The sequence below is a fragment of the Nothobranchius furzeri genome, chromosome 5, assembly GCF_043380555.1.
Source record: "Nothobranchius furzeri strain GRZ-AD chromosome 5, NfurGRZ-RIMD1, whole genome shotgun sequence".
NCBI classification, from domain to species: domain Eukaryota; kingdom Metazoa; phylum Chordata; class Actinopteri; order Cyprinodontiformes; family Nothobranchiidae; genus Nothobranchius; species Nothobranchius furzeri.
Genome location: NC_091745.1, coordinates 46,895,503 through 46,909,176, shown reverse-complemented (window position 1 = coordinate 46,909,176; position 13,674 = coordinate 46,895,503). Strand labels below are relative to the sequence as shown.

Here is a 13,674-nt window from a genome sequence, read left to right as displayed (position 1 = left end):
AAACATGTTTTTAGCTGAGCTCAAGGGGGTCAAAACAGCTGGGATCTGCTGTTAAATGGTCTGTTCTACTGGTGCACGTTCGTTGGAGATGGGCTATCTGAAATGAAATGGCTTGTGTGTTAGCTGTGACATCAATGTTACAGGATGCGCAGGGACTGATTTAAACTGTGTGTAAATAAGGACCATTTGCATCACCCAGAAATGGGAAGGCCATTTTTTGGCCTTTGCATTATTGATGCAAGTGTTGTGTGACAAGCTAGAAGCCTGAATTACTAAAATATTCTCTTTCCCACGTGAGGCCAAAGTGTTATTAGTGTGTGTGTTTGTGTGTGTGTTTGTGTTTGTGTGTGTGTTTGTGTGTGTGTGTGTGTGTGTGTGTGTGTGTGTGTGTGTGTGTGTGTGTGTGTGTGTGTGTGTGTGTGTGTGTGTGTGTGTGTGTGTGTGTGTGTGTGTGTGTGTGTGTGGTGTGTGTGTGTGTGTGTGTGTGTGCACGCACGTGTGTGAGATCTTCTGTATAAAGACAAGATTGGTCTATAGGATTCTTGATTGGAAGCAGAGGAGCAGGTAAAGTGTGGCAGCCTTTGAGCAGATTGTTACCTTTGCTAATGACAACATGGAGATTAGACGAGCTCAGTGGCGCTCTGATGTACGTGTATGTATGCTGGTGATCAATCAGCAAATGGCATCCTGCTTAGCTGATTACAGAACTTGTCACTGCTGGCTAGATACTGCCTTTCCAACACATACACACACACACACACACACACACACACACACACACGCACGCACAAGTACATTAAACATACAAAACACAAGCACAAAAGTCAGTGCAGGAAAATCATGCTTTAGGGAAGAAAACTGTTTTAAAGTTGAGCCTCACTGAGAAACCATATTTTACTTATGCTTGAAAATGACTGGTTACTCTGATTGTTTCATGCAGGCTGAACATGAAAATAGTCTCCTACATAGGGCTGTCGCGGTTGAGGAATTCCTCCTGCGGTGATTCAGGGTGGCTTAATATTGCGGTGTGCGATATTTTTGCAGCCCTTTTTTTTATTCCAGTACTATCTAAACATAATGTTTACACATTTAAAAAAGGTTAAAAATTGTCGTGCCTTCTTTTATAACACTTTACTGAATGCAGATCAAAGGGCAGTAACCACGCAGATCGCAGTAACGTTTGTTTCTGCGACAGTCGGAGTCCGACTGAACTTAAAAACAACAAAATTCAGGAGAAGGTTAAACTTTTAAATGCAAATTTGGCTGCAGCATCTAACAAATAAGAAACAAGTCCCCATTTTGTTTAGTTGTTTAAAATCAAGCATAAAAAATTACATGTACCGGGCGCGCGCGCGCGCCGGGGGGCGGGCGCACTATCATTTCACTTTCACACACACGAATGACGGTGCTTTATAGCTCGGTCACGTCCTTGTTACCTACAAGGAAAACCAGCATGATAACTATATACGGTTTGAGAGAGGATCTGAGAGGGGTGGCAACATTTCCAGCAACACTGAAAACCCTCTCGGATGGTGCGCTCGTTGCACTAACGCTCACGTACTTGCGTGCGACTCTGGCGAGCAAAGGGAATCTCTCCCGGTTGTTGCTCCACCATGTCAGTGGGTTTTCTTCAGGGTGGATGCGTTCCTCCTGCAGGTAGCGAGTGAGCTCCAGCTCGGCTCAAACTCTCTTCAGTACGGTTGCAGAAGCAGTGCTTGTCCGGGACTTCAGCAGGTCTCCGAGCGTTTATTATTATTTTTTTGCCGCTGGTGGCAGCTCTGTCTCGGCCAAGGACTCTGGCTGCGCAGCAGCTGACGTACTGAAAACCAAAGTGCTCCCAAAGGAGCGAAGTAACGTTTCGTTTTGATACCAGTGCAGCCATCCTTCTCAACATGCATCATTGAGTTGAACCAAGTTCAGTAATCGCGGTGGCCCATGATGCAGCGCGGTGGGCTTCTTCATATTGCGATATTTCATTTTTGCGGTTACCGCGACAGCCCTACTCCTACACCTATCTCCTGCTTTAGCTTGTGATAGAAAACAGACGTTGAAACTCTAGGATTAAAAAAGCCTAACAGATCTACGTCACACCGTCACTAACATTCATGGACTCACCCATCTTGACCCTTTACAGGAAACAGCGGAGAACGTCTTGGCTAGTAGAAGCTTACTGTTAGCGTTAGTAACTCCCACCACACAGCAGAACTCCTCCAGGCTTGTGGTATTTGTAGAGATAAAACATCAAAATTGCAGACCAGACAGAGCCAGTGATAGAGTTGTGTTGCTGTTAGCCAATCAGAGGAGAGATGGCCAAATATCAGGAAGTAAGACTCCAAATCCTGTCGTCTGAAGCTACTTTCTCCTCTGGCTGAATTGGCCTTGCTGAAACGGATGCACTGGAGCTATTTTTCCCCAGAGTGTGACTCACAGGCATTCATTCTTACTAGAGACCGCTGCAAATGTATTTGTATGAGCAAAGTTTAAGGCCCTTGACTGTTGATGCAAAGTTGATGTGAAATGAGTTGATTTAAGGGTCTGGTTTGATTTGACCGTCAGTCAAATGTTGTTCATTTTATTGGCCGTAGAGCTAAAAATACTCACACAAAACAATGGATGAAACAAACTGAAGACTAACATCATATGAAATATAAAGGATGCGCGACTGCTGCAATGCTTGAAGACATTTATCACATGTACTTTTTAGTCTCGATGAAAGGTTTAAACCAGTGTGTTTGTATAATATTCCTCCTGCAGGCAGCTTGTGTGCCGGTGATGCTGAGTAATGGCTGGGAGCTTCCCTTCTCAGAAATTATCGACTGGAAAACGGCAGCTGTGATTGGGGATGAGAGACTGCTGCTGCAGGTAGACGTGTTGAACTTATCAGATGTCGATTTGCATACAAACACTGTTTTTATTACACAGACACAAATGGTTTCAAATAAAGCAGCAATTTTCAGAGGCTTTTGATGAAATGGCCATTTTGATTTTAACTTGAGAGGGTGCTCGCTGCAGAACCACAAAGGCGGAGCTGCATCATAAGGTGGAGCTGCACCAGAGTCAGCCCCGCCCATTCACGCAAACTCAGCCTAGCCCACTGACTTCCGTTTTTGTTTTCAACTTTATCGCAAACTGACCTGACCCACATGAATTACGGCTGTTACTAGTTTACAGTCGTTAATGCTATGTTCTATGCTCCAATTAAACAAGATAAATATAACTTGCTACATGACAAAGACTGAATATATCTCGAAATGAAAAGGTTTCTTTCAGCAAATATCTGCCCACAGCCGGTCTAACAGAAATGGTGTATAACAGCATTACAGACTTTTGAATGGGCTTTGGTAGTCTAGTGGTGAGATCGTCTGAGTTAAGTTTTGCTTTCCCCTCAGCTGATGCTGGTTCGATTCTCGGTGGGGTCGTCAGCAATCTATTTAGCCAGCTGAAACATTTAATTTGTTTATATTTTAGCTGTAATGTTTATTTTCAGGAAAATATTTATGTCTGTAAAAGTTCTTTGAATTTGGTCGTTCCTAAACAGCATTTTAGTTGAAACTCTGCTCACAAATGGACTCACACTGGCTAAATAAACGAATAAATAAATAAAAAAACACATTAGTCATTATATGTTAAACTGTATACCAGTAAATTGTTGTAAACATAGTACTGGCAAGTGTAGCTAGAAATGAAGAAAAGAGGTTGTACACTACCTAAAACTTACAGTAATGGGAGGCGAACCTGCACAAAACTGCATGTAAACCTGACTCCATAACCACTACACCACCACATCTGTTATAACTCATGCGGCGTTACATCTAATTGTGCTGCCTAGTGTGTCTCTGAGATGGGCTGTATGGTTTATTGGCGGTGTCTCAGTAGAGGTCATTTCAGAAATAATTTGTCAGAAAATTCACAGAATATCCAGATTTGAGAACCAAGACCAGACCCGCTTCGGGGGAGGAGACCAAATTGAAGCTGAGATGGGAGGAAAATGCATGAATGAGGCTAAAAATTGCTTTGGCATGCTTCTTATGAGGAAATGACAATATAACATGATTAAAAGTTCCAAAAGTTAGATTTTCAATTATATGGAACCTTTACAAAAACTGTTCAATTAACTTCTCAACTCCATCCTCAATCTTGCATTTTTTAGCTATAACACCCTCTTTGGTTCCAGAATGCTATCAAGTCTGACAACTGGAAGGAATTGGACTGACTCTGATGGAATGGGCGGGGCTGATTCTGGAATGGGCGGGGCTGACTCTGGTGCAGCTCCACCTTCTGGTGCAGCTCCGCCTTTGTGGTTCTGCAGCGAGCACCACTTGTTTAACTTTGGTGTTTAGAGGCTCGTATTTATGAGTCCTCCTTGTGTACTTAACTACTACGGTCTTTTCAAGTTACTTCAAAGCTGGGTCAGACTGAATGTCACTCACCAGTTTTCATTGTAGACGGTTTATTTTATGTTCTAAAAGGGTGTGTATTGGCAGGGATCTGGTGATACGATTTATGTCACACTACAGGGGAGACCATATGATATATTGTGGCATGAAAAGCCAGAAATTAGCAATTTTAAAATGAAATTTAATTGTAAAACTCAGGCCAGATGCTTCTAAGGGTCAATCCCAATACTCACACTGCGCCCTGTGGTCCTCGGTGAAGTGCACTTGGAGGAAGTGCGCAGTCAGGCTTTGAGTGTGTAATACACAAGTGTGTAAACAAAAGTCGAATTGGGACAGGGACTGTTGCGTCATCGACCATGACGCATGCTGGGATGCTGCTTGCCGTTTGTGCTACTTTAAAAAAAATCTATATTAACTCATTAACTGCCATTGACAACAAAATCGCCATTTGCATTTTTTACTGTGTGGGCGTCGGAACAAGCCCCTTCACCATGAGAACAAACATCCCAGCTCTAAAGCTGATCTCCATCCGTGTACGTCATGTTCATGTGACTAGAAAGCAGAAAATCCATGTGTTAGGAGATCGTTTTGGGCCGCAGCTGTAAAAAAAAGTGAGGCGCAAACCGGAAAAGCTTCTGCCGATCACAATTTGACAACGGATTATGAAGAAAGGATAACGCTCGAAACGTGCAGATTCTTCCTGATGTAAGAGGTGAGTCTCCGCTTTGTTTTGGTTGTTTTGGCGTCGACATCATCATCGTGCGCAACGTTATGTGACTCTTAAAAAAACAGTGAAAACGCTGAAAAACGCTGGCAGTGAATGAGTTACCAACTTTCAAACAAAACATTGACAAAATTTTCATTCATTGCTGTCCACATTAAATCTTAGTTTAAAACATTTAGAGCATCAATAAATGTCATTAATCGTCCTAAAATTACCTTCTTTTGCTTGGAAATAGATATTTTTAGAAAAGACAATTGAGCCGTTGGTCCGCCTTCTTCTAAACATTCCTACGCAGCAATGGATTGTGGGTAATACCTTCGCCCAAGTCCGTACTGATGTGGACTTGGGGAAAGTGCATATTAAGGGTGAAAAGGGGGCATGGTCAACTTCCACACTTGAGAATCGGGACACCCCACACACTCGCACCCCTGAACACAGTGTGCAAGAGGGGAGGTGTGAGTATCGGGATTGGGCCTTTGACTCATTCAGGATTATTGCAAGATCAGTCTGTCAGAATGAAGGCGCTACAACTGCTGCCTTCTAGCAGTCGGAGTTTGAATTGCACCTCACAAAAGAAGAACATTCAATGTGAATTTTCTGCAAAAAATCGATACACTGCTTCAATGTATCATTTCAGTATCCTAACACGAATTATCGCGATATATCAGTGTAAGGATATTTTCTTACATCCCTGTGTTCTGATGTTTAATTGGAGTGAAACACGTTCCTGGCATGTCTCTCTGCTGTCTCAGATTCCATCAACGGTGCGCTCCATCCACCAGGACAAGATTCTGTCCCTCAGACAACAGACGCAGTTTTTATGGGAGGCTTATTTCAATTCTGTGGAGAAGATAGTGCTAACAACCCTGGAGGTATGTATACACACACACACACTAACACACACACACACACACATTATATTTAAGCTTCAGGATTCTACAGGAATTACTTTAAAAAGACTTGTTGTAGATTGCACTTAACTTAGTCTCTTCTCTTGAATATAAATACATCTAGATCAAAACAAAACAAGTAAACCTTCCAAGTACAGTTAAGTGTTAATGACTTCAGTAAAGTCACTTGTTTCTCTTCGCCTTCAGACTGTGTTCATATAAAGTGACATTAAAATGCTTCAGATTAGATTAAATAAGGATGACATCCGTTGTGGAGCTGCGTTGTTTTTAGGCTGCATCTTGCAGGTTTGGCTATCAATCATGTCAATAGTTTGTTGCTGTCAAGGTCCGTTTATCAGGTTTCTGTGCAGCAAATGCCAGACTATCATGCTGCTCTGTGGTTAGAATTACAAACAGCCACAGATGAGAGCAGAAAGGAATGAAAATTGATAAGGGTGCAGGGCAGAGCAGCAGATAGAATGTATGAGATTCCTGAGAGTAAAAGAGGCTTTTAACATCGTTCTGAGTCGACCTGTAAACATAGTTAAGCACTCGTGCTTCTCTAAACTCCTCTATCACAGGTTTATCTCTACATGTCAAAGTGCTAGACCTTGAAACCTGAATTAGTAGCTAAATTACTAGAGTGGCAGCAGGAGTAGATCAGTTTTCAAACTTGTCTCAATTTTGTTACATGTGAGCCTATAAGCCAGCAGTCGTTTGAACTACTAGTTTCCATCTTAGAATAATTTCACAGACATTTGATCTTAAAGGTCAGAAGCAGGTAAGTGTGGAGCTGAGGTGTTCTCCTTTAGCGAGGCTAGCATCATCATGTTTTCCTGTGAATGTTATTTATTTTTACAATTTAAAAAGACGTAGACAAGGTCTGATTTGTTCTGTAACCAGTCATTTTATTAAAACATCCTTCTGGTTGTTCTGAGGGGTTAAGGTGGAGGTTATTGATGCCCGTAGCCTTTAAAGTCACAGATTCAAAATCTCATCTTATAGTTAGAAATCTCAACGTAACTGGAGTAAAAGCTGAGTAAACAGCTTTTGTACTTCTGTAAAATATCTATTTAATGTATAATTATGTGGAAAACTAAAGCTGGAATTATATATCTTAATTCCCTTTGTTGTGTCTTTCTGTGAATAAAAACCTAATTCAGATGTTTGTTAAACGTGTATTAAAGTATTTTGGGTAGATTATGAGCTGCTTTTTAACAGATGGACCAAATATTGAACTTGTGAAGCTCAACCAAAAATAACCTGTCTTTGTAGAAAACAATAAAAGGAGAGAGAACTGATTAAACGGGAGGATTTGTGGTTTACAATAAAACACGACATCCCAAAATAACCTCAGTCTCTAGACTCCTGGTTTATTTTCTCTAACTTCCGTCGTTGATTTGAGAATCTGTTTCTAAACCATGTTCATATGTTTTGGTGAATTTCCTCCGCTCTCCTGTAAATCTAGATCATCCAGGATCGGGTGTTGGAGCACTGGTCAAGGAGCAGCCTGATGTGGAACAGTCTTCCTGGTGGACTCTTTGCTCTGCCTCAGTACTCTACCTCCCTCAGAGACTTCCCCTTCTACTACGCTAAACTGGGTCAGGAACATAACACTTCACATGGTGTATGAGCCAGGTTTGGTTAGGCACATTTATGTTTATGAAACTTGATGGACGCGTCACGGTTTCTGGTTGTCCAGAACATCAAACACCTCAGGAGCACCAAGGAATTACTGCTAACCCTAAAACTGCCCAAATAGATGTCTGCCAAGGCTGCCCGTTGTCAGAGATCTTGTTAGCCATAACTTTTATGGACATGATTTCTAGAGGCAGCCAAGGTGTTTAGGGGATCTGTTTTGGTGGCCTGAAGATCAGGTCTCTCAGATTATGTGGTCCTGTTGGCTTCATCAGAACATGATCTCCAGCTTTCGCTGGAGAGGTTCACAGCTGAGTGTGAATCTGCTGGGATGAGCATCAGCTTCTCCAAACCTGGGACCATGGTCTTGAGTCGGACAAGGGTAGAATGCCTTCTTCTGGGTCAGGGGTGAGTTCCTGGCTCAAGTTCTCGGGGTGAGGGAAAGATGTAGCGTGAGATTGACGGGCGGATTGGTGCTGTGTCTGCAGTGATGCAGGCGTTGTAACGAATAAAGAGTGAGCCACTCAGTTTTAACGCAACAGTCATTCCACACGTAGAACTGCTTTATATTTCTCCCGTCTTCTGTTGGTTTTAGTTGGAGGCGTGCTGAAATTGGTAGGTAAAGCACACACAGGTATGTGGCTAGGTCACAAGACGTGCTCCACAGAAAACTGTTTTTAACTGTTGAGCAAGTTTTGGTTCCAGACCCGTTCCACACACACTTGTTTCATCTCTGTTGATTGTTCTGTGAGGAACCTTGGTGTAAAACATGTAAAGTCCTTCTAAAACTTACTGATTTCCGTTTCTTCAAGCCTAAAACTCACAGAAGAATGACTTTAGTTTTCTCCCACAGGTATCAAACCAAACCCCAAGTTTACAGCAATCATCCATGTGGTCACCCCACTGGTCTCCCTATCCCAACCCGTGATGAAGCTGCTTGTGGCTGTGGCCAAATCTCAGTACTGTGCTCAGGTGACTAGTTTCACTCCATCCTGATGTCGAGTTGTGTTGTCTCCGTTTCCTGTTGTGGTGTTTATAGTGTGCTGCTTTGAAGTCGTTTGGGAGACAGTTCCTAAAATAGACAAATGGAGCAGGTTGTCTTCATCACATCCTCGTCTTCATGCAGGTTTATGAATATGGAGATGAACTTTATTACTCTTCATTTGTGAACATCTGTTTTGACATGTTTGCATAAATGCATAGACACAAAAGTGAGTTTAAAGATGTTTGATTGAAAGGTGCGGCTGAACGCTTGTCTGACTCTGATCCTTTGTGCAGGTGATAATTCTGTGGAACTGTGACAAAGCTCTTCCTGCCAAGCACCGCTGGCCCGCCACTGCGGTGCCCCTAGTTGTCATAGAGGGAGAGAACAAGGTAGGGATCGTACGAGATGTAAAGCTGTTATAACGACAGATCGCCGCTACGAGGTGGAAGCCGACAGTCATGTAGGAGGTTTCCAGTGTAACAGCTGTTATTATTCCATTGTTGTTCTTTTCTATCATCTAATATCGTATAATACAAGATAAAAAATACAGGAAGCACTTTAAGCTAAGCTAAGCTGCCGCCATGTTGCTGACAGTTTTAAACGCAGCGGGGAGTAAATTACATTAAATCAGCGATTTTCAGAAAGAGATTGAATCATAGCTGTAGACACAGTACACTCATGAAACCACCAGGAAATGCTAAATAATGTCCAGTTTGTTGTTTGAATACTCCTGTCACTGACAGAACAGAGCCATCTTAAACAAAACCATGCTTCTATGTCCAAGGGCCCACTCAACGTCCTGCTGTTAAAAACTTAGTCCACAACAAGTCAAAATGTCCACAGTCCAACAAAATATAAAACCTTCAAATGTCCTTCTGATGTGTCTGTTAGCCTAGCTTCTGTTAGCGTCCTCATATTAGCCTCAACCTTTTATAGCGCCGATCCTGATGTGTGAGCTTTGGTCAACATCGTACCTGATATAACAGGTGAAGGGTCACACCCCACCCCATAAAACAAAGCTTTATTGGCCAATGGGTTTAAAGCGCCGCCCCCTGTTCTTAATTGTGTAGCTTGAATCAATTCCGTTGCGGTAAATTGTTGAGAGGTGCATCAAACAGCAAATGCCTCACAGTTTTTGATCACGTGACTCGACCCCTTGTGGTCTGCTTCTGCAGGCTGGTTAAGAAGTTTTGGGACTGGGGGATCGCTGCGTGTCAGGAACCCTTTAACCTAGTTCATAGTTCACACTCACACACACACACATACACGTACATGTACTGATGGAGATGTTGTCCTTTTGTTCTTCGGCGTTGGTGTGTCAATGTGGTGAATCAGTTCTCTGCCAGGACAGCAGAGGGCGTAACGTGTTCTGGGGTACCCTGCCATCATTGCGGTCGCCTCTAGTGCGTTTATGTTTTAGAATTCGTTCTCCTCCACCTCTTCATGCAGTCACCACCTCCAAACCCACGTTTACCGTCATTTCTTTCCACGAATAAAATGCTTGCTGTGTACTCTTCAGCATCTTGACCAATCACAGGCTTGCGGACTCCGTCGCTTTTGACGGATAGTTAGAAAATTGGGCTCTACTCCGTCGGTGTACCTGTGGGAACACGGATACTGTCTCAGGACCTGCAGAAGGAGAAATGTTAACTAGGCTTTAACATTAGATGAGAACGTTTAGTTATTTCACTTCTGACATCACAGCACAACGTGTCATGTGACTGACGCGCACAGACATGTTGCTGTTGATGCTCAGATATCACATCGTGCTGCTCTACTTCCATGTTATATTTGTGTGTGTGTGTGTGTGTGTGTGTGTGTGTGTGTGTGTGTGTGTGTGTGTGTGTGTGTGTGTGTGTGTGTGTGTGTGTGTGTGTGTGTGTGTGTGTGTGTGTGTGTGTGTGTGTGTGTGTGTGTAGGTGATCAGCAGTCGCTTTCTTCCCTACGACACCATCCCCACCGAGGCTGTTTTCAGCCTGGATGAAGACACGGTTCTCTCCACCACTGAGGTCCGTCTCCCACTAAACCACGTTAACGGTCTTTTGCTTGATTGGTTTCTCTGGATGTGACAAAGCTGCGTGCCTGTTCTCTCCGTCCCTCCCTCTGATCCAGGTGGACTTTGCCCTCACGGTGTGGCAGAGTTTCCCTGACCGCCTCGTTGGTTACCCGGCCCGCAGCCATTTCTGGGACAGCAACAAGGAGCGGTGGGGCTACACATCCAAATGGACCAACGACTACTCCATGGTGCTGACGGGGGCTGCCGTTTATCACAAGTACCGACCCTGTTCTCTGGCTCTAACACCAACCGTGCCGCCATCTCTCTTCTCACTCCGTCGCTCTTCTCCCACAGGTACTACCACTACCTGTACACCACCTACCTTCCAGCCAGTCTGAGGACCATGGTGGACCAGATGTCAAACTGCGAGGACATCCTGATGAATTTTCTTGTCTCCTCAGTAACTAAACTACCCCCCATCAAGGTCACCCAAAAGAAACAATACAAGGAAACCATGATGGGCCAGGTGAGTGTGATCCCTTCACACGCAGGTGTAGCTCAGAGCTGGTGTTGAGGCTGAACAAGCACAAATGGTGTTTACTGGTTAGTTGTTCATCTACTCTGTATCATCACAGACTGCAGCGTCTCACTTGTTTTCATCCCCTCCACCCCCACAGAACTCCAGAGCTTCCCGCTGGGCCGACCCGGACCATTTTGCCCAGCGTCAGACCTGCATGAACAAGTTTGCCAACTGGTTTGGCACCATGCCTCTCGTCCATTCTCAGATGAGGCTGGACCCAGTCCTGTTCAAAGACCAGGTGTCTATATTGAGAAAGAAATACAGGGAAATCGAGAGACTATAACCCTCCTGAGGCCCCCCCACCCCACCCCACCCCCGCTCTGTGAACACAGAAGGTGAAGAGCGAGGGGGCGGACATGTAGATGCGTGCAGCGTGGAGCTGAACTGGAACAGGTCCAGGGAACGTGGAGGTAAAATCATGTGGAGAGCTCGTCCTCTACTTTCTGCTCTCATGGGGTCGGGGGGTCGCTCAGACGCCTCATGAGTAACCCTAACTCTAACTACACCTGAGTTCAGGTGGAAAGGACGGCTCGCTGCATCAGCGACCCAACAGAGACAAACATGACTGTTCAGCTTTGGACACGATGCATACTCGTGAGAGTTTTTACTGAAATAACAATCTGAAGAGGATAACACTATTTTTGATTGTGTTTAGCTATTTTTATACAGTGACTGAATGGCCAGCGCTACTTTATTTCCGTCATAAAGAAAACCTGTGTGTATGTGTGTGTGTGTGTGTGTGTGGGGGGGGGGGGGGATAGTTGATCTGACAGTGCCTCACCAATAATCCAACCATGTTAGGATCCGATTGTCTGACATAAAGACTTGGTTCTGATTTGACACCTTCATCCTGCTGCTTTGTCAGTTTTCCAGACTTTAACAAGGATAAGTCATCGTGTGCCATTCTAAAGGGTTTATTCTGGTGAAATGATGTGCCCACGTTCACATCACACAGCTAGATGTCTTAACCATTCGTGGAGATGGTTTTGATTTTCATTATTTTTCACTCTGAAGGATTTATTTGACGAGCCAGATCAGGTGTTAGAACAGCATCCCGTGTGGTGCCTTGCAAAAGAAGACGCTCTCTAAAGCAGGAACCACTGCAAAATCCATGGAAGGATTGGCTTTTCCCTCTTTTATCTTTAGGTTAATGAGATTTCTTTATTTCCTCTCACCGCCGGTGTACCGTAAACCCAGCTGCATTATGCTGGGGCAGATTTGGCAGCAGCAGATCAGAACCTTGCATGGATCCAGCACCGCTGTGAGACTGTTTTATTATAACGACTTTTAGAGCGTAAAGGAGCTACAGGAACTCCAGGTTCTGTAAAGATCCCTTGGATTTGTTGGGATGTGTTGATTCTCATCTTTAAATCTGATGATTTGATTAGTTTTTGTTGTTTCCTGATAGATGAAGGCATTGAATTAGTTTTTCTTTTCTGATGAATCTGAGGAACACGCCTCCTTTTCAGATCTGTACACGAGCACAAAGCAGTCCGAACATAAAGCTGGGATGTTAACCAGGTGATCTTGTAATGTTTTAGTTCTGAAGACCAACCAGCAGATTGTTTTTGTGTCCCATCAGATCATCCACCGCACGGCTGTTCCGACACAAGGTTCAGCAGCCTCGGCGTGAAGAGCCGATGGTTTTAGCTAACCTCATTCACAGAACCTTGCGTGTGCCAAGAGAACTTCTGCGGTTTGGTTTTATTTTTAGAAACGCCACACATCCCTCTCTTAATTGGCCGTGATGAAACAACGTGAGACTAGAAAAACGGAGGCTTGTGAGGGATGGAGTGCTCCCCAGGTAGGAGTAGGGCTGGGTGGCGTTCTTCATTTCTGGGAATGTGCTTTTGGCTTAAAAGCAAATAAATAATCTGAGCTCAGCAAACATGCTGCTGCCAGAACGACTAAAACATTTTAAAAATGAACTCTGCAGCTCAGAGGATGGCATTTGCTGCTTTTCCTTGTTTGAGTTGATGTTTCAGAGGCCAGGTGGTTCCATTCATGTGCCTTCAGAGGAAATACACATAGGACTTTATTTTTATCTGCCTTGTGCAAAAACAACAACAAGTTAAATGTTAACTTCTGATAGAATGACACTACTGGATGCTTCTGGCTCACATCCTGTTTGATCCCAATGTGCCTGGATTTTCCCTGCTCAAGGACACTGTTGGCTCCATCGGCCAAAGCCTCTCTCCCCTCACACATCCCAACACAACATTCATCACAGACTGACGCCTGCACAACTACATTTATAGACTTTAATCATGGAAAGATACTGAAAGGAAAAATTGATTTTATGAAACAAATGGAAACTGATTAATCAAATTAAATGTTTTGATATAAACCAACTATTTGTGTCTGATTTTGATTGTTTTTATAATAAATATAATAAACAGTGCTGTAAATATGTTTGTATTGTTTCTTTTTGTCATCTTTAACTGTTTCAAACCAGCAAAAGACA

The 13,674-nt window shown here is 43.6% G+C and overlaps 1 protein-coding gene across 1 annotated transcript in view; it reads left to right on the top strand.

The window, feature by feature from the left end:
- The window catches only part of LOC107378775 (exostosin-1b), a 61,243-nt gene extending 47,623 nt beyond the window's left edge, over window positions 1–13,620 (top strand). Inside the window, exons 3-11 of the mRNA XM_015949170.3 lie at window positions 2,755–2,862; window positions 5,874–5,993; window positions 7,480–7,612; window positions 8,503–8,621; window positions 8,928–9,023; window positions 10,554–10,643; window positions 10,747–10,907; window positions 10,985–11,156; window positions 11,308–13,620. Of these exons, the coding sequence (XP_015804656.3) occupies window positions 2,755–2,862; window positions 5,874–5,993; window positions 7,480–7,612; window positions 8,503–8,621; window positions 8,928–9,023; window positions 10,554–10,643; window positions 10,747–10,907; window positions 10,985–11,156; window positions 11,308–11,493 (1,185 nt within the window). The 3' untranslated portion in view covers window positions 11,494–13,620. The remainder of the gene's footprint in view (window positions 1–2,754; window positions 2,863–5,873; window positions 5,994–7,479; window positions 7,613–8,502; window positions 8,622–8,927; window positions 9,024–10,553; window positions 10,644–10,746; window positions 10,908–10,984; window positions 11,157–11,307) is intronic.
- Window positions 13,621–13,674: the final 54 nt, after the last annotated feature.